Source organism: Chrysochloris asiatica, unplaced genomic scaffold (assembly GCF_000296735.1).
Source record: "Chrysochloris asiatica unplaced genomic scaffold, ChrAsi1.0 scaffold00005, whole genome shotgun sequence".
In the NCBI taxonomy this organism is placed as follows: Eukaryota; Metazoa; Chordata; class Mammalia; order Afrosoricida; family Chrysochloridae; genus Chrysochloris; species Chrysochloris asiatica.
Genome location: NW_006408523.1, coordinates 10,031,483 through 10,057,058, shown reverse-complemented (window position 1 = coordinate 10,057,058; position 25,576 = coordinate 10,031,483). Strand labels below are relative to the sequence as shown.

The following is a 25,576-nucleotide window of genomic DNA, read 5'->3' as shown; positions in this document are numbered from 1 at the left end:
GTTCAAACTCACCAGCCACTCCTTAGAAACCCTATACAGGGTCGTTATGAGTCGGAACCAACTCGACGGCACTTAGCAACAACAATAATTAATGAACTGAGCATCTTTCATGTGTTGGCCATTTGCATATCTTCTTTGGAGAGATGTCTTTGCTTATTTTTGTTAGGTTGTTTTCTTTCTGTTGTTAAGTTGTAGGAGTTAAATACTAAAGTTTTATAAACATGTCTGACTTGCAAAAGACTAAGAATTAGAAAATCAAAAAGAACATACTCATCATTTCTCAGTTGAAATAACTGAAGAAAAACGTCAAGCCTCGGCTTGCAATATTGAAGGATTCTACGAGCAAATATTGGAGTCCTGGTGTAGCACAGTAGGATAAGCACTAGACTGCTAACCACAAGGTTGGTGGTTCAAACCTACCAGCCACTCCTCGGAAACCCTATCCTGGGTTGCTATGAGTCGGAATTGACTCAACAGCACTGAACAACAACAATATGGGTAAATATTAATAAACAATGCAAGAAGTAGCAAAAGAAGATGGCAGGAATGCACAGGGTCAATGTACCAAAAATAACTGGTCTGGCATAGGAGGGATGGTAACTAGGGTAATGAAACCATGTATGATAGAATGAATGTAAAACTAATGTTCCCCCATGTAAACTATCACACAATTAAAAAAAAACACACACAAAAAAACTGGTCTATGCTCAACCATTTTAAGTGATGACATAGATGAAGACCTGATGGTCCTGAAGGAAGAAGTCCAAGGTCACTGAAGGCAGTCGCCAAACAACAGGGCTCCAGGAATAGACGGAATATAAACTGAAATGTTTCCAAAGATGCAACCCTGGAAGCGCTCACTCGGGAACGCCAGGAAATCTGGGAAACCATTGCCTCTCCGCTAACCGAAGGAAATTCCAATTTGTTTCCATTCCTCAGAAAGGTGATCACCAGAGAATGAAGAACCTCATTCGGTAGGCTGGTAGCATAGTGGATTATGAGCGGGGCTGCTAACCACAAGGTCAGTAGTTCCAATCTAACAGCTGGTCCGGGGAAGAAAGAAGAGGCTTTCTGCTCCCATAAAGATTTATAGCCCTGGAAACCCTGTACCGGGTCACTATGAGTCAGAACCAAACTTTACTAAACTTTTACTAAAAAAAACCCCACAGCTACTGAGTCAAGTTGTTAAGTGCCATAGAGTCGGTTCAGACTCCTAGTGACTCTGGATAGGGCTTCCGAGGAACAGCTAATGGGTTCGAACCACTGACCTTAGGGTTAGCAAGTCCAGTGCTAATCCTACAGCACCACAACAGGCCTTCATTCTGACTCATAAGGTTTCTGAAGCTGTAAATCTTTAGGGAGGCAGATTGCCTCTTCTTTCTCCCAAGGATCAGCTGATGGGTTCGAACTACCGATCTGTGGGTTAGCAACCCCAGGCTTATGCCACTGCACCACCGGGGATCCTTAAAGTTTTTGCTCATTCAAAATTTTATTTTGCTGACTCAAACAGATAATTTTTAAAATAGCTGCAGCAGTGCATTGACAAGGAACGGATGAAAATTCAATCCGGATTTAGAAAATGTCTTGACACAAGAGTGAGCCTTGCTGACGTCAGCTATATCTTCACTGAAAACAGAGGATACCAGGAAGATGTTTACTTGCGTTTTACTGACTATACAAGGGAATACAAATGTGTGGGTCATAACACACTGTGGAGAACAATGTGAAGAACAGGATTTCCAGAACACTTCACCGTGCTCATGCAGAACCTGCACACAGACCAAGAGGCAGTCGTTTGGACACTACAAGGAGGTAGTGTGTGATTTAAAATCAGGAGAGGTTCACATCAAAGGTGCAGTCTTTTACCATATTTACTGAATCTGTCTGATGAACAAATAATCTGAGAAGGTAGACTATCTGAAGGACAAGTCATCAGCACTGGAGGAAGACTCACTAACATCCTTGTTGAAAGTGAAGAAGACTTCAACATCAAGAAAACAAAAATCCTTACAACTGGACCAATAAGCAATGTCATGACATACAGAGAAAATACAAGGGAATTTCAAAACTTTTGTAGAAAAATGGAATTACAAAATAAAAATAAAATATATGACTTTATCTCTTAACATAAGCTCCATTAAGATCAAGGCACGTTTGTAAGCAATGATACCAATCAACAAGTTATTTAGTCCATCCCTAGGAATTTAACAATAATGTCAATGAGATGGTTTTTACATTAACTGAAGGAAAATACCCCTCAAAAATCCACTGAGCATCATTCTTTCACCCAAGCTTCATCATTTTTTTTTTTCATATTTATTCTTACTTCAATCTTAGCAGAAATCATGTTGCTCAGATGGGGGATCCTTCTTAACCTTCTTAAGTGCCTCAAACTAGGTCCTGTTCAGACGTAATAAAAAATGTTTGAAATCCATGCATAGTTCCTTTTCATAATAAGGAGGGTCAGAGGAAAAGAGGAAGACCCCCAACAAGATGGATGCGTACAGTGAAAACAACAATGGGCTCAAACGTTGGAAACAACTCTGAGGATGGAACAGGACCGGCACTATTTGGTTCTATCGTGCATAGGGTCGCCGTGAATTAACACAACAATTTTGTAACTTAAAACTTTTCTTAGGGAAAAAAATATCTAGGTCAAAGATTACTACTCCTTAAAAAATGAATAATAATCTTTGACCTAGATTTTTTTTCCCCCTAAAAAAAAAACTCTTTAGTAATTTATGTAAAGATCTATAGACATTTATAGTGCTGTGGGTTAATGCACTAGACTGCAAGGCTGGTTTGAACCGAAAGGTCAGTGATTCAAGCTCATCAATTGCTCCCTGGAAACCTGATATGGGGTCACTATGAGTAGGAACTGACTCGATGGCACTTAACAACAACAATAACAATACAAGGTCTTTTACTAATTTGTTTATTTTTCAGAAAATAAGCATTTTTTTAAAGTTTTCATTAAAAATATGCCTTCAGATGTTGGTTGCATAAGTGTGTTTGACACCTTAGAACTATATACTTTTCTGTATACAAGTTAGACTTAAATAAAGAGTTGAAAAGAAAGCACTTATTTTGTAAGTACTCAAGTAAATATTTCCATGAGTCGTAGTACAAATAACACAGAGGGGAAATGTATGTGTGCAGTAAGTAAAAACATAAGGATCTGTTTACGAGTTGGGCTGCTAACCTTAAGGTCAGCAGTTCGAAACGACCAACGGTTCCGTGGGAGAAGGATGAGGCTTTCTGCTCCCGTAAAGATTTACAGTCTCAGAAACCCTATACAGGGTCACTGCATCGGAACCGACTCCACGGCACATCACACCAGCACCAAGAGGTGCAAACATAGCTCATCCAAGTGTGTACCACTATTAATATGGAAACACGCAGCTGACTGCCAAGATAAAAATATTTAAGATCACACTTTAACTCAGAATACAAGAGAACAATTTTAATCGAAATGAAAAGGCAATACAATAGAAAAAGCAGCTGCCACACTAGGGGTTCTCTTTACTCTCACATTAGAATGCTAATGATCTGCTTTATCCAACAGCTACACATGGAGCTCTAGAAGTAATGGAGCAGCCTTGACCTCACATTATTGGGGTTCACAAACTACTTTCCTACCAGAATGCTCCCAGAGTAAACCATTCTCTATCCAGAGTAAGAAAAGTCTGAGTTGGCTGGAAAGGGTGGAGGAGCCGCTGTTTTAAGTTATAAAGTAACATTACACACCAAACTGACTGAATTTTTTCAGGAGTATTAAATATGGTAGCTGAAGCCCTTTCTGCTGGCAATTAACATAAATTCAATGTTGATGGGAACTTTATTGGTGTCACGATCTTTAATTTGACTGTATTTTATTGCACTGGAAACAGCACCGGTTTCATTATTTCTTACACTATAATTATCACTAATGGATTTTACCATAATGAGATCCCACCTGTATTTTGGATTATTTGCTCGACTTGTTTCTTTTTATCACAGCTGAAACACAACTGCACAGAACACCCCAGCTCTGATTACCCCTTTTGTTTGCAAGTGATTTATAGGAGACGATTTTAAGCTCTGCTGTTGGCCTGTAAACCCTTCTGCAATCTCACGCCAGTATTTCCCCAGGACTGCTCCCTTCCCTGCCTTGAAGCCCATCAAGTTCTGTTTGTCAGGGGATAACACTTGGCAGCAGATTTAACGTTGGGTTTTCACAGCAAGCCAGGTCATGTCTTCACTGTCAGCTTCCACTGTGGAAACACTCGGCACCACATTACTCATGATCCTGGGCTTTGTAAAACCACCTCTCAACATAACAATGCTTGCTCCCCACAAGTTAATCCCAGTCTATCCCAAAGTGTCAAGGAAGCCCCCTACAAAATAGCAGGCTTAGTTTCACAAACACATATCACCTGAGAAACGTTAAATTCTATGGTCATAAAACACAAGGGGATTGGAACTGCCATTGGAACGAGGAAAGACAACAGTGTTAGCCTTATCCTGGAGCTGTGATGCCAGCATCATTAGAGTATTTCTAGGAAAGGAAAAGTGGCCAGACCATCCCGATGTGCTCTGAAAAGGAAATCTTCATTTTCCAAGACAGCAGACATAGCTTATTTACATTTTCATGCAACTACGATTTTTAAGCTGAGAGGTGATAAAACACGCATTCAGAAGCGATTTAAGAAGATAATTATATTTTTGCTGACTATATTCCCTCACAAGGAGTCCTGGCTGAGCTGTAGGATAAACACAGAACTGCTAACCGCAGAGTTGGAGGTTCAAACACACCAGCTGTTCCGCGTGAGAAAGATATGGCTTTTTGCTCCTGTAAAGAATTACAGCCTTGGACACTCTACACAGAACGCTGAAAGTCAGATTCAACTCAGTGGCAGTGGTGTGGGTTTGGCAGTTACTCACTGTAGTTTTAGCTGGTGGGACCCCCTAACGGGGACCGTAGTCCTGGTATGGTGCTGTAGGATAATGCATTGGGCCTCAAGGCCAAGTCAGTGGTTCAAACTTACCAGCTGTTTCTTGGAAACCCTAGACAGGGTTGCTGTGTGTCGGAACTGACCCAGGACACTAGCAGCAGCCCCCTAACCAGGAATGTGAATTGCCAAGGAGTTATGGTGTGGCACTGTAGGATAAGCACTGAACCGCAAGATCAGGCAGAATTGCAAGGTCAGTGATTCAAACTCACCAGCCGCTCCTCGAAAACCAACTAGACACCACTTAATAACAACAACAGTACGTAAATGTGTAACTGTGAGTGGAGTACTTATGCATAACTGGTACCTCCGCCATCTAAGTGGCTGAGAAGTTAGATTGTGTGGCCACCATTTCCTCAAGTTTATTTTGTTCTCCAGTGCTTGTCATCTCCCTAACATACTAAGTTCCATCTGTAATAGCATATTACACTACTTTTTAAAACAGCAGGAAAATGTCAGAGAACACCCAGTTCATGTTAATCAAACAACAAAATCAAAAGGACAAGACAAGTGTCTCTTCCCTAAGATAGTTCAGAATATTCTCCAAAGGAAGCTAAGTGTGAAAGGCCCTCTCATCTTCACACAAATAGAACAGAAAATACACACAGCAGAATTTTAGGAGAGTTCAGGAACTTCTGGATCTTTCCCAGAAAGGAAAAGCAGCTAAAGAAACTCGTTCAGAGAGAAAGTAGACCACAGCTCAGCAGTACATTCCAGGGCCTTGGGTCTTTAACCTAGAAACATTTTATGAATAGTAATCAACACAAAGCCTTTAGGTGGCCCAAGAATCCTTGGACGCACCTCTCCTGGAAACTTGCTCTCACTGGGACTGCCATCCCAGGATGCTTGGAGGGGGAGGCACACCCACCTGGTCACATCCTGCATTCACCAGTTCCTGTAGCATTTGTCGGTTTACTTCTGCAGCTGCAGAGGTGCCCGATTCATTAGCGAAAGGCAACAAAGAATATCTGATTTCCCGCAAAGCCTTCTGGTAAGGTCCAAACTTTGGGGTGCCTCTCATCTGCTGCTGCTGCCTGGCAGCATCCTTGCCCCCCAGGACCTTGGCATCCAGGGAAGGGTCATTGTTTGGTCCCACGGGTAACCCTTGAGCAGAAGACTTGGACGGTTGCTTTAAGCCTTCACGAATCTCCTGTAATCGCTGCCTGCTATTTCCAGAATAAGCCGTGGCAGGAAAAGTCTTTGGCCTCATTGTTAATCCAGTTTTCTTTTACTATAAATACAATCTTCTTAAAGTGTTTTACTATTAGTTAAAAAACAAAAAACAAAAAAACAAAAACTGTCAGTATCAGTTCTTTGTAAACATATTTTCAAAGCAACTTCTTTGTGAAATTTTTATTTCCTTCAGTTTTCGTAGTTCCCATAGAAAACCTAAACTTTCCAGAGTCTTCATTTTGAAGATCTGAAGATCTGAAAAAGAAAATAAATGGGAGAAAAATGTTCATTTGTGGCTTTCAGGTAATACTGATACTTTTTCAAAAACAGACTGTGATCTTGGAATGATTCCACTTGAGATGATTAAGAACCAACACACCGCCCGCTAAGAAATGACAACAATACTGCTAAACTCTGGTTAGAGCCCATGAGCCCAAGATGTCTTTTGTTAAAATGCAATCAGCAATAAAGTAAATCTCCACAAGCTGATATCAGTTACAAATAGTCAACTCAAGGCAAGGACAGTAGTATTGAAAAATGACAGCTTGCTTAGAATGCTTCCTCATAATATAATTTCACTTTGAAATCCTATAGCTTGAGTATTCATGGTTAAATTGTGTAGATGAGGTCTTGCATTTCTCACTTGTTTCTATGCACCAATTTCGATTCCCAATCTATTCTGTGGGCCCTTTTCCTTGTTGCTTTGGTAACCTCCTACCTACCTGAAGCTATGGTCCTTCCATCTCTTTGGAAATCTCTCTCTGTAAAACCCTCGCAATCCTCCTGAAGAACACCACAAAACATGATATCAAAAAGTGTCTACATTTCAGTGAACAGCAGTTCCAACACAAGCGTTTTGACACTGACAGCAATGACTACTGCCTAGATTTTCTTACAGGGTAACCATTTCTCAGCAACACAGAAAAGATCTGATAAACATATCTGTGATCACACTAACAGCAAAAGGCTCTGGGTAAAAGTTATACTGGTATAGACCACCTACGATTCCAGCACATAAACTCCACCATTACCTGAACCTAGATGTCATCTTCCCACCCCTCTGCACACAGGATTGACAGGGATGGGCAACTCAGACAATGGCTACCTAAAATGGGGGGCTATAAAGGCACGAAGTGACTGGCTTACAAGTTTTCAAGAGGGAATTTAGTTTCAGAGGGTGTGGGGGAAGGTAGAATCTCCACTGAGTGGTTTTCAACCTGTCCAGATGAGGCTGGTGAAAGGAGATGGGGATAAGACTCTTGTGGTTCAATAGTGAATAACTGCTATCAGGACTGACTGTGATTGCTGCAACTGTGAAGGTAGACATTTTGTAACAAAAGAAGGGGAGTGGCTGATCTTGCAGTCCAGGAGAGGAAGACCCTGGGACCATCAAGGGAGAAGAGCAGGAGCGGAGTGTAGGATCCTATTCAGAGAAGCAGCAACGCCAGAGATGGAGGCAGAGATGATGATGTGGAGAGGTGGAGCGGCTGGGGACTCTGGACTCAGGAGGGCGATGGGCTGTGTGCTGGTGGCCAGGAGGCAGGATTGCAGGGTGTACCCTTTGGTTGTTTGAATGATTGTTTATTCCTGAGTGTTTCGGTGTACATCCAAAAAAACCCACAAAACACAGAGGGAATAGAAGCAAATACTGTTGGATGACTATGCGTGGAGGGGATTGTAACCATTGCAATGAAACAAAGTAAGATAGGATGAGTGTAAAGTTGATGTTCTCCCATGAAAACTATCACTCAATTCACAAGGTATTTTGCAATCGGGAATTATACCTCTTTTCTGAAAACAAACCAACCCAACACTCAACCTGCAGCCAAACTGCTTGCAGCCAAGCTGACAGGAGGCTGTGTCCAGTTCCAGCCATATACTGGCTGTGTAACCTTGGACAAGTAACGGAACCACCCTCGTATCAGCACTCTCATCAGGAAGGAGACAGTGTTTAGCGAGTCATGCAGAGTACTGAGTAAGAGAATGAAGGTAGCTGGTTCAGCAGCCCTTAGGATACAGATGCAGCCTCTAAATTGCAGTTAGCTACTATTCTTGTTGGAGTACTGGTGTGGTGCCAGACTGCAAAGCTGTTTGAACTGCACGGTCAGCGGTTCAAACTCACCAGCTGCTCCTTGGGAAACCTATACAGGGTTGCTATGGGTCGGAACCAACTCGACGGCACTTAACAACAACTATTCTTATTATTATTATTCATATAATACATTGTTATAAGCTAAACTTTAATAGTGGGGGCATGGATAGTCCGGTGGTACAAATCTCACTTTCCTCCCAGTAGACTTGGGGGTTGAAGTCAATGTACCCATTTGTTAGTGGAGGCTTATGTGCTGATATGTTGCTGAACAGGTTTCAGACGAGCTTCCAGACTAAGATGGGCTAGGAAGAAAGGCGACCTATTTCTAAAAATCAGTGGATTTGGAAACCCAGCGGATCACACAAGTCCGATTCCCAACCAGATCATGGGGCTGACACAAGATTGGGCAGTGCTTCCAACCATTGTGCCCAGGGTCGTCATGAACGGGGGGCTGACTCGATGGCACCTCACAACTACAGCAAGCAGTGGGAGCAGCTGTTGGTGCAGGCAAAACTGTAATAAGCATGCTCTGAGCCCTAACTGCTCCTTCCCACTTTCTTGTCCCTTTCCTGGTCCATTCCCTCCTAGCCCACAGAACATCCAATGAGCTGACTCTAATGGATAATCGCTCTTAGCTTTATGAAACACAGAGAAACTGATCCAGAACAAGCACCCTTGAGCTGGCAGATGGAGGAGGGACCTGGCATTTTAGCTTAAGTATGGAATTTTATAATTGCAGAAGGGAACTCGACTCTACAGACTTTTTTTCTGCAGAAAAGTCAAAATGATGTCTCTTACTTCTTAAGCACTTACTATGTGCCAGGCATTGTTCTAAGAGTCTGATGTGAATTAAGTCATAAAGATAGATGGTCTAACCACACGTAATAGTAAGCACTCAGAAATGACATTAAAATTCTTGGGGAAGGGAGAGGAGTGGGGGGCAGTCTTTAAAAGTTTGAAAGGCTCCCTTTCTGACCATAACTGCGAGAAGATTCTACTAGGTAGGTCCAAATCCAGTTCAGAAAGTTTTTCAACGTGAGATTAAGATTTCATATGCAACTGCTGGGAGAGTAAAAGTCAAGGAAACAACTGCCCGACCAGGGGCAGCTGAGCGCCCTCTGTGGCCTGTGCTGGCGGGCAGCTCCCCTTCACGGCTGGTGTAAGGTGAACATACTGAAACCACATGCACATTCAGTGACTTAATGGGGTAAGCAGCTTGTTTTGAAATGCCAAATTTTCTAAAGCTGTAAGTTCACATTCCGACAGAAAAGGAAGATTCTCAAGGAGCAGCCAAGCACATGTGGGGAATTCGAGACAAGACTCGTCTAGAGACGGTTAGCTCTTTGTCAAGAGGAATTCACATACATCCGCTGGTTTCTAAGCTTTGCTTATCTTCTTGCCTTTCCCTGAAAACTTTACGACAGAGGACTATAAGTCAGGGACTTTGAACAACAAAGAATTGATGCAGATATGTGGGAAGATTTTCAGGGTCAAAATGTCCCCATCTCCCCATCTGCCATCATCTACCCACCATCCTTCACTCATCCAGCCCACAGACACACAGATGCAAACATCTATTAAATGCCTACTAAGCCACCGTCACTGCTAAGATGAAATACAACAAAATGTGCCCTTAGGTGAGAGGTGAGTGTGAGGCCAGCAAATAAAGGGCTTCAGAGAATAAGAGATGCCCAAGAGGAAACAAAAAAAATCAAAGGAGAAAGTCTGGAAACATTTCATAGTAGAGATGTTGTTAAGTGCCGTCAAATCAGTTCCGATCCTATATAGAGTTTCTGATGGGCAGCTGGTGAGTTTGAACCACCGACCTTGCATTCAAACTGACCTTGCAGTCCAGCGCATTATCCCACAGCAGCACCACAACAGGACTCCACAATAGAGATTACTACTAAATTTGAATGTTGGGAGGAGCCCTGGTGGTGCAGTAGTTAAGCACTCAGATGCCAAGATTCAGACCCACCAGCTGCTTCATGAAATAAGGATGTTCTAAGGAGCTCTGGTAGCGTAGTGGTTACGAATCGGGCTGCGAACCTTAGGGACAGCAGTTCGAAACTACCAGCTGCTCCGCGGGAGAAAGATGAGGCTTTCTGCTCCCGTAAAGATTTACAGCCTCAGAAACCCTGTACAGGGTCGCTATGGGTGGGAACCAACTCCACGGCACATAACAACAACAACAACAACAGGAGAAAGGTGTGGCTGTCTATGTCCCTAAAGATTAAGGTCTTGGAAACCATGTAGGGCATTTCTACTCTGTCTTACAGCATGGGTCTCTCTAGGAATCAGATTTAACTCGACAGCAACAAGTTTGTTTTGTTTTTGTTTGCTATGGTTGTTTTCTGAGTGTTGGGAAGGATGGCATTCCAGTCAGAGGGAAGAGCATATGCAAAGGAACAGTATATGTGCGCGTGAGGCTCTTCCTGGGGAGTCATGGTGCTGGGAGGCGGTGGAGGTGACAGGGGCTGACTACTCCAGGGTCTCTGAGGTTCTATTAAGAGACTGGGATTCCTACAGAAGGTGGGGAACTACTATCATTGTTGTTGTTAAGTGCTGTTGAGTCAGTTCCAACACATAGTGACCCTGTATAGGGTTTCCTAGGCTGGAGAGCTTAAACTGCCGACCTTGCAGTTCAAACCGACCTTGTAGCCCAATGCATTGACCCACAGCTCCATACCGGAACTGCAGGAACCCTCTGGCTGTATTTACATCAGAGAGTGACATGGCCCAGTCTGTGTGTAGAAAGTTAGGTCTGGAAGTCAAACACAAGATGGGTTGGAAGGGCTAATGGTAACACTCCAGGCAGAATTGATGGCAGCCTGGTTTGGGCTGAAAGATACAGAAGGCGAGTCATCAGCATTTGGGACACTGACACAATCTGCCTGCACCCCCGTGAAGTGGGGCGGTTAGGTAGAGCAACGGGCGTGTCAAGCCCCCTCGCCAAGCCTCATTGCACCATCAAGTCAAACAAGACACAACTACAGACAAGGCGCAAGCTGCTTTTTTCCTCTCCAGAGTTTGGAAAGAGTCTTCAAAGAGCTGAGAAAGTTGCTGGTTAGGGTCAAACAGCACCAGACCACAGGATGCCCTCCCTGCTCACCACACCACCAGAGAGAAGGGGCGTTAGAGGCAGCTGACGTCAGGGACAGAGCCTCAAAGCTGGCTTTGCAATTTGCTCTAAAAAGCGGAAGCTACTGAAATCTTGGAGATCAGTAAAGCTTTCTTTGGGAAAGGTTATGTGCAATCTTTTACAGATAATATTCATTTTCTAAAATACATAAATCTATCATGAAAGCAAGAAATGTTCACAAAGAGAGTGAAGTGCTGTAAACTGCATCCAGATCCAGGAACACAGACAGCATGACAATTCTGTTCCCCTTGCCCCCCAGTCCTCCCAGTCACTGCCAGACTTCTGACACCAGGGATGCGTGTGACCAGTTAAAAACTTCACACATGCAGGATTATCCAGGCTGTATTCTTTGTGTCTGGTGGATTTTGTCCAATGTTATGTTTGGTTATTCATCCATGCGCACTGTCCTACGTCCTTCTATATAGTATCCCATGGTAGGAATAGACCAAAACTTTTTTATCCATTCAGCCACTGGTGGAATGCGGGTTGTTACGGTGTTGTTGCCATTCTGACTTTAATGCCCGAGTGGCCCCCGTGCCAGAACTGTGGAGAACTGAGGAATGGTCAGCTCCAAAATTCTGCTTCACTCAAGTGTGGTTGCGGTGTGATGGATTGCTTTTACATGACCTGTCTAGTCATGGTCTTATAACTCCCACGAAATGATTCGTTGGGACTATGAATGTTAAATTGCTTGTGGCCCACCAAGGGGATTTGACAGTTTGCTAATAATGCAAGTAAGATGCATGGCATCCATGCGGAGCTTGTTGTTGTTGTGAAGTGCCGTTGAATGGGTTCCCTCCCATAGCGACACTGTATGTATAGCGTTTCCAAGGGGCAGCTGGTGAGTTTGAACCACCAACCTTGTAGTTCAAACCAACTGTGAGGTTGAGTGCTTATCCTATGGTACCATACCAGTACTCTCATGCGGAGGTTGTTGTTGTTAAGCGCTGTCGAGTAGATTCTGACCCATAGCTGCCCTGTATAGGGTTTCCAAGGAGCAGCTGGTGAGCTTGAACCGCCAACTTGCAGTTCAAAAGGCTTTGCAATCTGGCACGGTAACCCACAGCACCACACTATGCAAATAAAGTGTATAGGACCTAACTAGGGGATTAGTTGGTTTTGCCATCCCTTAAGGAGTCCTGGTGTGGCGCTGTGGGTTAATGCGCCAGACTGCAAAGCCGTTTGAACTGCAAGGTCAGCAGTTCAAGCTCACCAGCTGCTCCTTGGAAATCCTATACAGGGTCGCTATGGGTTGGAACCGACTCGATGTCACTTCACAACAACAACAAACTTCAGGAGTTCTGGTGTGGCGCTGCGGGTTAATGTGCTGGACTGCAAAGTCGGTTTGAACCACAAGGTCAGTGGTTCAAGCTCACCAGCTGATCCTTGGAAACCCTATACAGGGTCGCTATGGGTTGGAACCGACTTGACATCACTTCACAACAACAATAGAGCCAATCTCAGAGCCGAAGGGGGACCTCACTACCCCCCAAAATAAGCACTAAGAGTAGAAAGCGTCCTTTGGGCCTGGGGTCCCTGCAATGAGAACCTCCCAGACCCAGGAGACAGAGAGAGAGAGAGAGAGAGTGTGTCGTAGGACCGTAGCACCGGAGAGAGTGAGCGGTGGCGAGAAGCTGAGGTGGCAGATGCAGGAGACTGGCAGGAAGACAGTAACATGGTGAGCGTCCTCGCCCACGGAGAGAGCAGGGAATATCTTCAGCAGGAGGCTTCTCATCAGACTGAGGTGTGCTTCTGGGCATTTTTCAGTGGCAAAGAGGTCCGAGGGACTGAGGTCTGAGTGTGGGCACAGAGAAGCTGTCCTGACAAAGAAAACTGTGTCCTGAGTCATTCCTGATCCTGAATTGTAACCTGGTACTTCCCTAATCAGAGTCCTAGTGTGGCTCTGTGGGCTAATGCACCAGACTGCAAAGCCGTTTGAACTGCAAGGTCCATGGTTCAAGCTCACCAGCTGCTCCTTGAAAACCCTATACAGGGTCCCTAGGGTTGCTATGGGTCAGAATTGACTCGAGTGCACTTAACAACAACAACTTCCCAGTCACCCTATAACTGTGAGCATAGTGTGTGAGTTCTGTGTGGCCACTACAACAAATTACTGACCCCAGCAAGAGAGGGAGAAGGTGCTGGGGGAGGGGCAGCTGGTGTCAGAATTGTTAACAAGGTTGGAGGGTAGAAGCATGTCTGACCTCCACCTCACAGCAATGGGCTCTGGGCTGGGTTGTCATCAGATACTGATGCCACACCACTTTTACAGCTGGTGACAATTTTACTAGCAGTTATAAGAAGGGGCTTCAAAAAGTGCATGGAAAAATATAATCCAAAGATAATGGGATTTTCCCAGAAACTTCTGAAGGCCCCTTGTACACATATGGAGTCCTGGTATGTGGTACTGTACAGATTAGCACTGGTCAGCTAACTGCAAGGTCGGCAGTTCAAACCCACCAGTTGCTCCTCAGAAATCCTATATAGGTTTATATATGAGTGGGAACCAGCTCAAAGGCACTCAGTAACGGTACTTAACAACCACCCAACTGTATACATATGATGTTTTTGTGAGAATTAGAAAAGAAACTCCTTCCTCAAGTAAAATGTTTTGGTTATTCTGATACGAACAGTAATAACATGCTATCGTGCCCCATACATTAACTCTTCTCCAGGAGAGCTTTCCAGGTCCATCGGCAGCAGCTCTGATACCACAGCACACGATCCACAAAACACACACACGCAACTCAGGTAATGAGGCAGGAATGTCTGGAATCAAGCGGAAGGTGGAGACTGGCCTCTGAGGAAAGGAAGGAAATAGCCTGAGTACAGGTGACAAACAAGGCATTAGATCACATGGGCTCCCCGGAATGTGTGCATGACCATGTGGGCAAGACCACATGGGGCCCAGTGGCTGTACTGGGGAGGTGGCACCCTCTCTGCTGGTGTCTCTAAGATGGCCGGGGGCCCCAAGTCAGCTGCACATGCTTTCATGGAACTAGCATACATGAGGCAACGCATATCCTCTGAGATATGGGATCCTTGAGCAGTGCACAACCCAAACATCAGGTGGGGTGTGATTCTGGCTTCAGATTCAAAGAGGAGGAGAAAAAAAAAAAAAAAAAAAACCTTAAAGAGAGAAACCAAATCCAGCCCAGGTGAGGCAAAGGCAAACAGGGAAAGATCTTGGGGTGCAAGTAAGAATGAGACTTCCATGGGAATAAGAGGGTTTCAGGGGGCAGGGGATTACAAACAGGGCACGGGCACAGAGGTGGGAGAAGTCAGAGTAGCTGGCTTGGGGGCAGTTAGTGAAGAGCCTGGTGGAGATAAGGCTGTATGTGTGTGGACCAGTTATTTAATGAGCACGTGTTCTACATCAGCTGCATTGTAAACCTTTACCCTGGCCCCGCAAACACCAAAACCAAAAAAAAGGCACTCTCATCAAGTTGCTTATGACTCGGAGCAACCCCGCAGAACAGAACAGAACTGTTCCACAATCTTTACAGAGGTGGGTTTAAACCGCCCACTTGCAATTCGCAGCCCAAAGCTTAACCCACTGTGCCACTTTTTCCACTCCCACCCCTGTATTCCTCTGGGCAGCTCCCTGGTTGACAAGGTCAGGAACCTCAAGGTACAAATGTCCTCAGAGGCTAAGGAACTGATGAGGGGGCTGGGGGTGGAGACAGTCAGACCCTGAGCAGTCTGCACATCCATGACAAGGAGCTGGGGTGTGGCCTCGCAGTGATGGCGACTGAAGGAGGGGTCTGCATTTGCTCACACACTAGTTAACCCTGGACGCTGAACACAGCGGTGAAAGAGATGAAGTATACAATCTACGTGGGACACACACAGTGAGTCAACAAAAAGTGTGAGGGGTAAGGAGAAGATGGCGCACAGGGAAGGGAACACTCAGGGAAGGCTTCAGAGAACCAGGAGAGGAGGCAGAGTCCAAGCTGCCTGAGCGGCACTGGAGGGCAGGGGAGCCCCTCGTGCCCAGCAAGGGCCCTGGGAGGAGACTATAGGATGCAATAGGGCCCATCCACAAGGGACTCGTCAGGGACTCTGTATCACTCAGCTCAGAGTTCAAGCAGACCTTTAGTAACCCAGCCTTTATCTACAGGGAAACACGCAGCCCTAGACGGCTTCAAGTCGCTGCATGGCGTGACCCAGTGTGGGTCTCAGAAAGACCCCGCTGGCTGGGGTTGGGAGGAGGGCTGAGACCAGGGACACAAAACCAGCAGTCCATGCAGTGGCTGAATGGCAGAAAGAAACGAATCTGAGAGGTAGAACCCGTAGGCTTTGGTGTTTGTTAGACAGGAATGGAAAAACGATGCCCAAGTTTCTGGTTTGGAAAGTTGGGTGGATGGTGCCACGAATCCCTGAGCCAGAAAACCTGCACCTTCCAGATGCTGGGGACCATGAGGGGGACAGCCCCAGTGTGTGTGGGGTGGGGTAGTGAGGACAGGCCTAAAGGAAAACTCAGAACAGAGGAGATATAGAATTACATTTCAGTAGCTAGTCCTGGGGAGGCGCTGTGGGCTAATGTGTCAGACTGCAAAGTCGTTTGAACTGCAAGGTTGGTGGTTCAAGCTCACCAGCTGCTCCTTGGAAACCCTATACAGGGTCGCTATGGGTCACAATCAACTCAACAGCACTTGACAACAGGAGCTAGAGGTGGAAGGTTAGGTGCAATTCCCAGCTCTGCGACCTCAGCATGGCACCAGACTTCAAGAAAACCAGCTGCCGTCAGAGTACAACTCTGCTTCATAGGGTCTCCAATGGGGGATTGTTCAAAAGTAGATCACCAAGTCTTTCTTCCAATGTGTCCCTGGGTGGACTTGAACCTACAACCTTTCAGCTAGCAGGAATTCCACTTAACCTCTGGGAGCTTCCATTCCCTTCCCTGTAACTTTACTCTGTCTGATACTGGGTGTGAGAGCACTCTCAGCCTACAATGTAGACATACAGGTTAATTACTATAATTACGAGTAAATGAAGAACTCAAAATAAACCAACCCACTGCCCTGGAGTCAATGCCAACCCAGAGTGACCCTAGAGGACAGACTAGTCTCCAACTCTGTAAATCTTTCTCAGAGCAGATAGCCTCATCCTTTTCTCCCACAGTGTAGTTGCTGGGCTTGAATCTCTGACCATGACGTTTGCAACCTAATGCTTAGTGCACCGTGCCACCAGGGTGCCTCAGAATAAATCGCTGTTGTTGTTGCTGAATGCCATTGAGTCGGTTCTGACTCATAACAGCCCTGTATAGGGTTTCCAAGAACGGCTGGTGGGTTTGAACTGCCAACCTTACAGTTAGCAATCCAGTGTTTATCCTACAGTGTCACACCAGGACTCCTGAATCAATTTGTTGTTGTTACGTGCCGTGGAGTCGGTTCCGACTCATAGCGACCCTGTACAGAGTTTCCCAGGCTGTACATCTTTACGGAGCAGAAAGCCTCCTCTTTCTCCCATGGAACAGCTGGTAGTTTCGAACTGCGGACCCTGAGGTTTGCAGCCTGATCTGTAACCACTATGCTACTGGAGCTCCTTCCAGAATAAATTTAGCAGGTTTTAATCAAATCAACAGATAAAACCCAGGACAAAACCCAGATGGGCTTAGGGGAAAAGGTACCAAAGCGACGGTAGACGCATGCATATCTCGTAATTTAAAAGCTCACTTCTAAGGGCTGCCCTTTTAGTGTTGGAAAACAGTAACCAATGCTTAAAAGTATCTTCCCTTTAAACGACAGACAAGCTCAGAGAGAAAAAGCCTGCTGAAATTGCAAGACTCACTGAACAGAAACTGACCACAACATGATCAGAAACACCTGAGTGAAACCTGGCTCTGTCATTTACTGTCTGTGTGACCCTGGGCAAGTTAATATCACCTAATTCTTCCTTACAACTTTGAAAGTTGGAGGACTGTTCTCTGTGCTAGAAACAGATATTCTCCCAATACAAGCCAATCTGGCTCACTCCTACGCCTAGAGTTCTTAGCTTAAAACTCCCTTCCTTAGAAAGGGCTTCTTGCCCACCCAACCCAACTTAAAGAGCCCTAGAACGCCTGATGTGGCTCTGTAAGATTCGCACAGGACTATGAACTACAAGGTCGGCAGTTCAAACTCACCAGCTGCTCCTTGGAAACCCTGTGCAGGTTCGCTGTGAGTCAGAAGTGACTCGACGGCACTTACAACAAGACTTCACTCTTACTCTTATTGCACACTTAACACAAAGGACAGTGTGTTTCCCTCTTGAATTACCTGAACCATCATGAACCAAACTTAACCAAGACTGAAGCTGTAAATCTTTACCAGAGCACACAGCCTTCTTTTTCCTCCCAAGGACAGGCTGGTGTATTTGAACTGCTGACCTTGTCATTAGCATGCCAGTGCTTAACCCACTGTGCCTTAAGCACTGTGAGAGCAGGAGTACTGTTTGGTGCACCCATTTCTCTCTCCTGGCACACTGGTATAGAGATCCAGGAAGTAAAGGCTGAATGTCACTTACGACACTTTGAGTTTCTGCAATTCTACATTAGGGTAGGAGCCCACCACCAGAGTGGTCAGCTCAAGGCTGTGCACTCAGAAAGCACTGGATAAAGAGCAGCGCTCCTTCCTTGAAGTTTAGGTGAAATGTGTCCTAACAAAACCAACCAAAACTAAACCCTCTGCCAATGAGTAGATTCCAACTCATAAACACCCTTTATAGGGTTTCTAAGCCTATAAGTCTTTCTAGGAGCAGAAAGCCTCATCCATCTCCTTCGGAGTGGCTGGTGGGTTTGAACTCCTGACCTTGAAGTATATCCTAATTATCATAAAATACCACAGAATGGGTCACATCTAGCTAAGTAGTGTTTGAACAATGGTCCCCTTTCCAAACACAGCTACACAAATGCTAAGACGGAGCTTGTAGACTAGGCCGTCAAAGTCCTCTCAGGAGAGGGATGGTCCAGAGTGGACCTCAGCTCTAGAAGTGGTGTGGTCCCCTGTCTTCCCCTCACCACCATAAATACATCATGGATTTTCTCCACTTAAAATAAACAGACCCCAAAAAAACAACCCAGAGGGAATAGAAGCAAATACTGTTGAATGATGGTGCATGGAGGGGATTGTAATCATTGCAATGAGGCGAATTATTCTAGGATGAGTGTAAAGGTGATGTTCTCCCATGTAAACTATCACTCAATTCACAATTTAAAAAAAAAAAAAGTTCACGAAGCCGCTCAAATGAACTGGTGGATGGATAAACCACAATATGGTTTGTCTTTTCAGTGAAGTCTTACCAAGTGATAAAAGGGAACGCTGATGATTCACCCAACATATACACATATCTCAATGATATTTTGCAGACTGCAGGAAACCAGACACAAAAGGAACTTCATATAAGTGAAGTTTGTGCAAAGGAAAGCAGATCCGTAGAGCTCAAAAGCATATCGGTGGGTCCCTGGGGTGGGATACAGGGAAAATGACTTCAGAGGAGTAAAGTGGAACTTTCTGAGGCCAAGGGAATATATTACATCTTTTTTTTCCCTATGTGTCATTGATTTGATTTGATTGTTGGTGGTGAAAACATATACCAGTTCAACAACTTCTGTATTTGCAATTTAGTGACTGATGACCTTCTTCATCAGATTGTCCAACCATCTCACCCTCCCTTTCTGAATTGGTCTTCCCCTTCCCCCCTTCATATAAACTAAGTTTCTATCAAACCTTTTGAGTTTCTGTTGCCCTTTTGATCTTGAAAGAACCCAATGTTCAAGGCAGACATTATTTACTAGTTAAGCTAAACTATTGTTTGGTTTTAAGAAGTCTTTAGGGGTTATTTTTGGTTTAAAATTTAAAAATGATCTCAGGGCAGTAGTTTTGGAGGTTCATCCAGCTTCCATGACTCCAGAAAGCCTGGAATTCATGAGAATTTGAAATTCTGTTCTACATTTTCTCCTTTTTGATCAAATTGTTCAGTAATGGTCTCTAGGCACCATCCAGTTCTTCTGGTCTTCTGGTAGAGGGAGCAGCTGTTCATAGACGCAATTAGAAACATACTACATCTTGGTTGGAGTGAAGCTCACACACATTTGCACATTTGTTAACACTCATTAAGCCGTACATTTAAATAAATAAATAAATAAACAGAGGTTGCATTTTAAAGTTTGGTTTGAAGACAGTTGGTTTCAAGGCCAAATTACAAACTTCTGGAAGAATTTATCATGGGAATACCCACGGGTCAAATACCAATGGTAACTAGACATAAGGTACTTTGACACTCGATTTTTATCATTTTAATAAGACCAATATATGAGAAACTATAGTTCATCAAGAATTTTATAAATATGACCCTAAGTCCTGGTGGGTGTAAACTTACAGTAATTTTTGTTGTTGTTAAGTGCCGTCAAGTCGGATTTGACCCATAGCTAGAGACCCTGAACAGGGTTTCCGAGGCTGTAAATCTTTACGGGAGCAAAAAGCCTCATCTTTCTACCGCAGAGCAGCTGGTAGTTTCGAACTGCTGACCTTGCAGTTCGCAGCCCGATTCGTAACCACTATGCTACCAGAGCTCCTTTAAACTTACAGTAATAAGGGTCTCAAAAAAAGTAGCTCTGGTAGTAGCGCAGTGGTTACAAATCAGACTGCGAACCTCAAGGTCAGCAGTTCAAAACTCCCAGCTGTTCTGTGGGAGAAAAATGAGGCTTTCTGCTCCGGTAAAGATTTACAGCCTCGGAAACCCTGTGCAGGGTCGCTACGCGTCAGAACTGACTCCACGGCACATAATCACCACCACCACCACCAAGAAAAGTAATTTAATTTTTGAAATTATTTTGGCATCACCAATTTCAATATAAATATAAAAGTAACTACAAGACACTGGGATTTAAAAATTGTATCACAACTCACAAAACAAATATACCTCATCTCCAAATACTGGCCCATGTCTAGGAGCCCTTGGTTCCTATGAGTTAGAAATTGGGCGGCTAACCTCAATTTTAAAACTAGCAGTTCAAACCCACCAGCCACTCCACGGAAGAAAGATGAGGCTGTCTGTTCCTGGAAAGATTCAGTCTGGGAAACCCTACATAGGATTACTGTGGATAGGAATAGATCCCATGGCAGTGACTTGGTTTGGGTTTTGATTAGTATAGACGACTCATGTGAAAACTTAAGGTGAGAGCAATTCTTTAAGCATCTCTTTCATTCAGTCTTTGTTGTTGTTATTAAGTGCCATCAAGTCGGTTCCGACCCATAGCCACCCTGTATAGGGTTTCCAAGGAGCAGTTGGTGAGCCTGAACCATAAACGTTGTGGTTCACACTGACTTTGCAGTTCAGTGCATTAACCGACACCACACCTTGACTCCAAATTCCAATCCTTAATCCAGTCCCAGAAAATGCTATCAGATGTCCAAGAATTTGTATTCTAATTTCTCCAGATGTCCTTCAGAAACTCACACAAAACACCAATCAAAGGACCAACCAACCTGGTGTCATGCAGGATCCGCATGACAATGCCATATACAGGAATTTTAAAAATCATTATTTCTTGGACCTAAAACACTCCAGGTCTTATTGAAATCATACCTCTACTATACCTGAGAAGCTGAAACTCAGTCAAGGAAAGGAGCCAGGACTGTAGCCAGACGCTGAAGGTCAGACTCAGAAAGCACAGCAATGAGACACAGCTCCAGATTGTTCAGTCAGCAAACCACACAATGGAGACTGCCCTGTCACATGGAGGATCTGAGGATACCAGTGATTACAGGCCTCTGGGCATCCAGGAAAACTTACTTCATTAAAAAACAAAGGAAAGAAAAATCCCTCTCCAATAAATAGTGTAACCCCCAAAATTCAACCTGTTTAAAGTACCCTATGTGGAGTCCAGGTGTGGTGCCGCGAGCTAATGCGCTGGACCTTAAGGTCAGCGGTTCAAGCTCATCAGCCGCTTCTCGGAAACCCTATCCAGTGTTGCTATGAGTCGGAATCAACTCGACGGCACTTAACAACAACAACAACGTGTTCCTATGGAGTTCTGGTTTGGCGCTGCGGGTTAACGCGCAGTACTGCAAAGTTGGCTTGAATCATGAAGTCCGCAGTTGAAATTCACCAATGACTCATCGGAAACCCTATGCAGGGTCGCGAAGAGTCCGAACCAACTCGACGGCACTTAACAACAATATGTACCTAAAGCTGGGCTGGTCATTAAGTGGTTTCACTTAGGCAGGGCAGACGCTCACTTCCAAATAAGCTTACAATCCGCCGCGCCCCCACCCCCAATCTACGTTCTGTTAGGTAGTTCAGTGCATACTATCCAGGCGCTATTTGAGGGGACTTCAACAAGTCCAAGGACAAATGGAATTTTATTTGTACACAATATGAATCATGGCCAGAAGAGTATATAATCCAGATATTCAAACTAAGTGACCAGGATGTCGATAAATGTCAGTTCTTTCTGTCATTTCTGGTTAAAAAACAAAACAGTAAGCAATGGAAAAGGATGGACTCATTGTATTGAATTCCATACCCCAAAGGGGTTTTTCATCTGTAAGCCTTGCTTTCTCCCACCTACCCCACTTCAAGTCTCAGCTATGTCCTACTAGGGTGTTAAGACCCCACAGTCTATTTGAGAATCGCAGCTGGAGGCAGAGGGAAAACTGCCCAGAGAATCCCAGGCCAGGGGTCTATTCAGACTAGGAGCAGGGAGTTCCACCAACATTGGAAAGGCGAACGTGCTATGATTTGGTGGAGGAAGTGTGAAGCTATTCTTGGAGTTGGGAACTTCCTGTGAAAAGGCTTACACATGAGAAGAAAGATGAACAGCAGACAATGTTAGAGGGCCAAGTGCTGCCGGGTACATTTATTGAAAAAACAGGCACGAAGCTAGTGAGGTAGGATGGTGTGAATGAGTGACAGGATTTACATTCCCTAGCATTCCTACCGAGAAAACAGCTGGAGGCAATGAGGCCTCATATTCCAGACAGGCCCAACCCTCCAAACCAAACCACTGTCCCCTACAGTCAATTTCAACTCACACAGATCCAGGAGGACAGAGTAGAGCAGCCCTATAGTGTTTCCAGGGCTGCACATCTTTATAGAAATGGAGGGTCACGTCTTTCTCCTGTGGAGCAGCTGGTGAGTTCCAACCACGGACTTTTGGGCTAGCAGCCAGGTTAGCAGCCAAGCACTTTAACCACTGTAGCACCAGGACTCCTAAACACAAGTCATTCAAATTCCAATTTACATTCTTAACTTAGCTGGGGGCTAGGAGATCTGTATTATGCCTCAGTATCTTACCTTGTGTTAATAAATACAATTCACTGCTACCCAACAGAATTTTCAATTTTTGCCAGAAAAAAATTCTGTGTATGTCAAATAATGGCATATGAACAAAAAGAGTATTCTCTTTCAATTCTATTTAACTTTAAAAACCCTTCATATCTAAGCTGACAAGCTCTAGATGGTAACCAACCAAGGTCATCATATTGTAAATGACACACACATTTAGCATGAACTGTGGTGGCTCTATAGGATAAACTCTGGACTATGAACCACAAAAGGTGCTCTGGTAGTGTAGTGGTTACGAATCGGGCTGCGAACCGCAAGATCAGCAGTTCGAAACTAACAGCCGCTCCGCGGGAGAAAGATGAGGCTTTCTGCTCCCATAAAGATTTACAGCCTCGGAAACCCTGTTCAGGGCCCCTATGGGTCGGAACCGACTCGATGGCACTTAACAACAACAACAACCACAAGGTCAGCGGGTAGAGCCCACCAGCTGCTCCTAGGGAAAAGGATGAAAAGATTCATGCCTCAGAAACCCTATACAGGGTCACGATGAATGGGAACCAATTAGGCAACACTTAATAACAACAGCAAAGCAATGCCAAATGTCCACTCTCACTTTAGCATCATAACCAACACCTTTATTTTCAAATATCTTGTTTTACTTGCAAAATGACTTTATAAATCAAATAATCTTAAAAGTACTTAAAAATAATCATTATAAGTGACACCGGGGTCCTGGTGTGGAACTGTAGGATAAGCACTGGACTGTAAGGGTGGTTTGAATCGCAAGGTGAGCAGTTCAAACTCACCAGCTGTTCCCCTGAAACCCTATAAAGGGTCGCTATGAGTCTGGTAGTGTAGTGGTTACGAATCGGGCTGCGAACCGCAAGGTCAGCAGTTCGAAATTACCAGCTGTTCCGCAGGAGAAAGATGAGGTTTTCTGCTCCCGTAAAGATTAACAACCTTGGAAACCCTATACAAGGGTCACTATGAGTCGGAACCGACTCCACGGCACATAACAACAACAATAAATGAATCAAAACCTACTTGATTCATCATCAGTTTTTTCAGGGAGAAAAGCATTTAAAAAAAAAAAAAAAAGGAAGGAGACAGAGAATGGAAATCCAATCTTTTCATTTTGTAGATCCTTTTTTTGAAGATTTAAAGTGAAGACAAAATAAATTTATCCTCTGTATTTTTAATAAGGTATATACTAGTGAACACATTACACACTATTGTAACTGTGAAATACAATATAAAAGCAGCTTTTCAAAAATTGAGTGGATCTGGTTTTTCCAACACAACTCTGAACACTCCAACACCATTCTCTAAGCTTCTCCAAATCCTATTCCACTTCCTGTGTGTTTATGGTGAATTTATCAGCTTCCTGTCCCCGCTTCAATGGAACTTAGGAGCCCAGAGTTGGCTATTTACAATTCAGCATTTAAAATAACAAGGCATCTTATTGTAAAAGCATTCCCCTCCCACCAAAGAAAAGTCCCTCCCACCAACCCTGTGATTTGCTAAGAAATATGTACAGCTCCGATTTACACGTAAATCAAAACCCTTTCAAACTAGGTGAACAGACTAGAAGAATCTCTTACCGTTTTAAAATAATCTGACTCTAATACTTCACCTTAATTTTCTATGGCATCTTCCACTCAAATGCCATCTCAAAATTGCTTCACGTATTGAGATTTATTAAATGCTAAGCAGTGTGATTTACAAGGAATGCTGCCGTATTAGAGTACTGGGTAATGAAATTGTATGAGGCTGACCATCCTATCTTATTAATGACTGCTAATTTAAAATAGACTTTTAAAAAAGTCTCTGCAGTCTTATTTTGGAAGATTGGTCTGTTACAACCTAATTACGACAATCCCTAAAGAAAAAAAATTTAAATACAAAGCAGCTTAGACTCTAGATTTATCACTCAAAAATGGGACCCACCATGCTGAAATTTACACAAATTAAACTAAATTGAACAAGATCTATTAGCACAAACTGTCTTAATAATAAGCTACAAATTACTTTGTCCATTATTAAAGGAAGGGCCCCCTCATCGAGTAAATTAAAATTATAAGCAGAACACCTGTACTAAGATCACACACACTTTGTGGCTTTCCATTCATATTTCAGAAGAATCCAAGTGCTAGTAAAATGTGCGTAAACTTGTCTAAAAAGTGTACCTATGTGCTGAGCAAATACGTTGTGAAGCGAGCCAGCTGTCTTGCTGTTCATTTTAATTTCTAACTGCCAAATATATATACACTCTCTGACTCAATGATTCAGGATAAATCATTTGAAAAATCCTAGACAACTAGTATATTATTATACTCTCACTTACCCTAGAGAAATGTGAAAGGTTCTTGTTGTTTTTTAATTTTCTGTAAATATGCAAATACAGGGTCTCAAGAACCATCCCCTGCCTTATTTCTCCTAGCTATATTTTTGGGCTGCTTTTGATCACCAACCCGGGTCCCAAGCGCCAAGAGGTGTGCGAGATTCGACTGAAGGATCAGCCTTCGCCCGCCCTAGGCACACGGGCGACTCAGTCAACAGACGGAGCTCTGCTCCGGCGAGACACTCGGGCCCAGCCCCGCGGTCCCGGACCTCATCCCCAAGAGAGATGCTTTTCCTGAAGTTTCCAGTCAAGCAGGCGAAAGGAGACTGGAAAAAACTAGGACTCACAGCAAGCCCGCATCTCCAGAGCGTGGCCCGGGAGCTAGCTGACTGCCTGCCATGTGAGATTGCAACAGAAAAGACGAGTCCCAGAAAAGTCGGCTCCGTCGGGATGCAGGGGGGAAAGGCATGTTATGCAACTGCCACCACTTTCACCGCCCGAAAGTGCTTCCGAAACTCTGACCGGGTCCGGCGAACCGGAGGCGCCGGCCGCGACAACCCCAGAGC

The 25,576-nt window shown here is 44.3% G+C and overlaps 1 protein-coding gene across 1 annotated transcript in view; it reads right to left on the bottom strand.

Annotated features, from left to right (window-relative positions):
- The window catches only part of LATS2 (large tumor suppressor kinase 2), an 85,839-nt gene extending 79,626 nt beyond the window's left edge, over positions 1 to 6,213 (bottom strand). Inside the window, exon 1 of the mRNA XM_006831963.1 lies at positions 5,860 to 6,213. Within this exon, the coding sequence (XP_006832026.1) occupies positions 5,860 to 6,201 (342 nt within the window). The 5' untranslated portion in view covers positions 6,202 to 6,213. The remainder of the gene's footprint in view (positions 1 to 5,859) is intronic.
- Between the last annotated feature and the right edge of the window lie 19,363 nt (positions 6,214 to 25,576).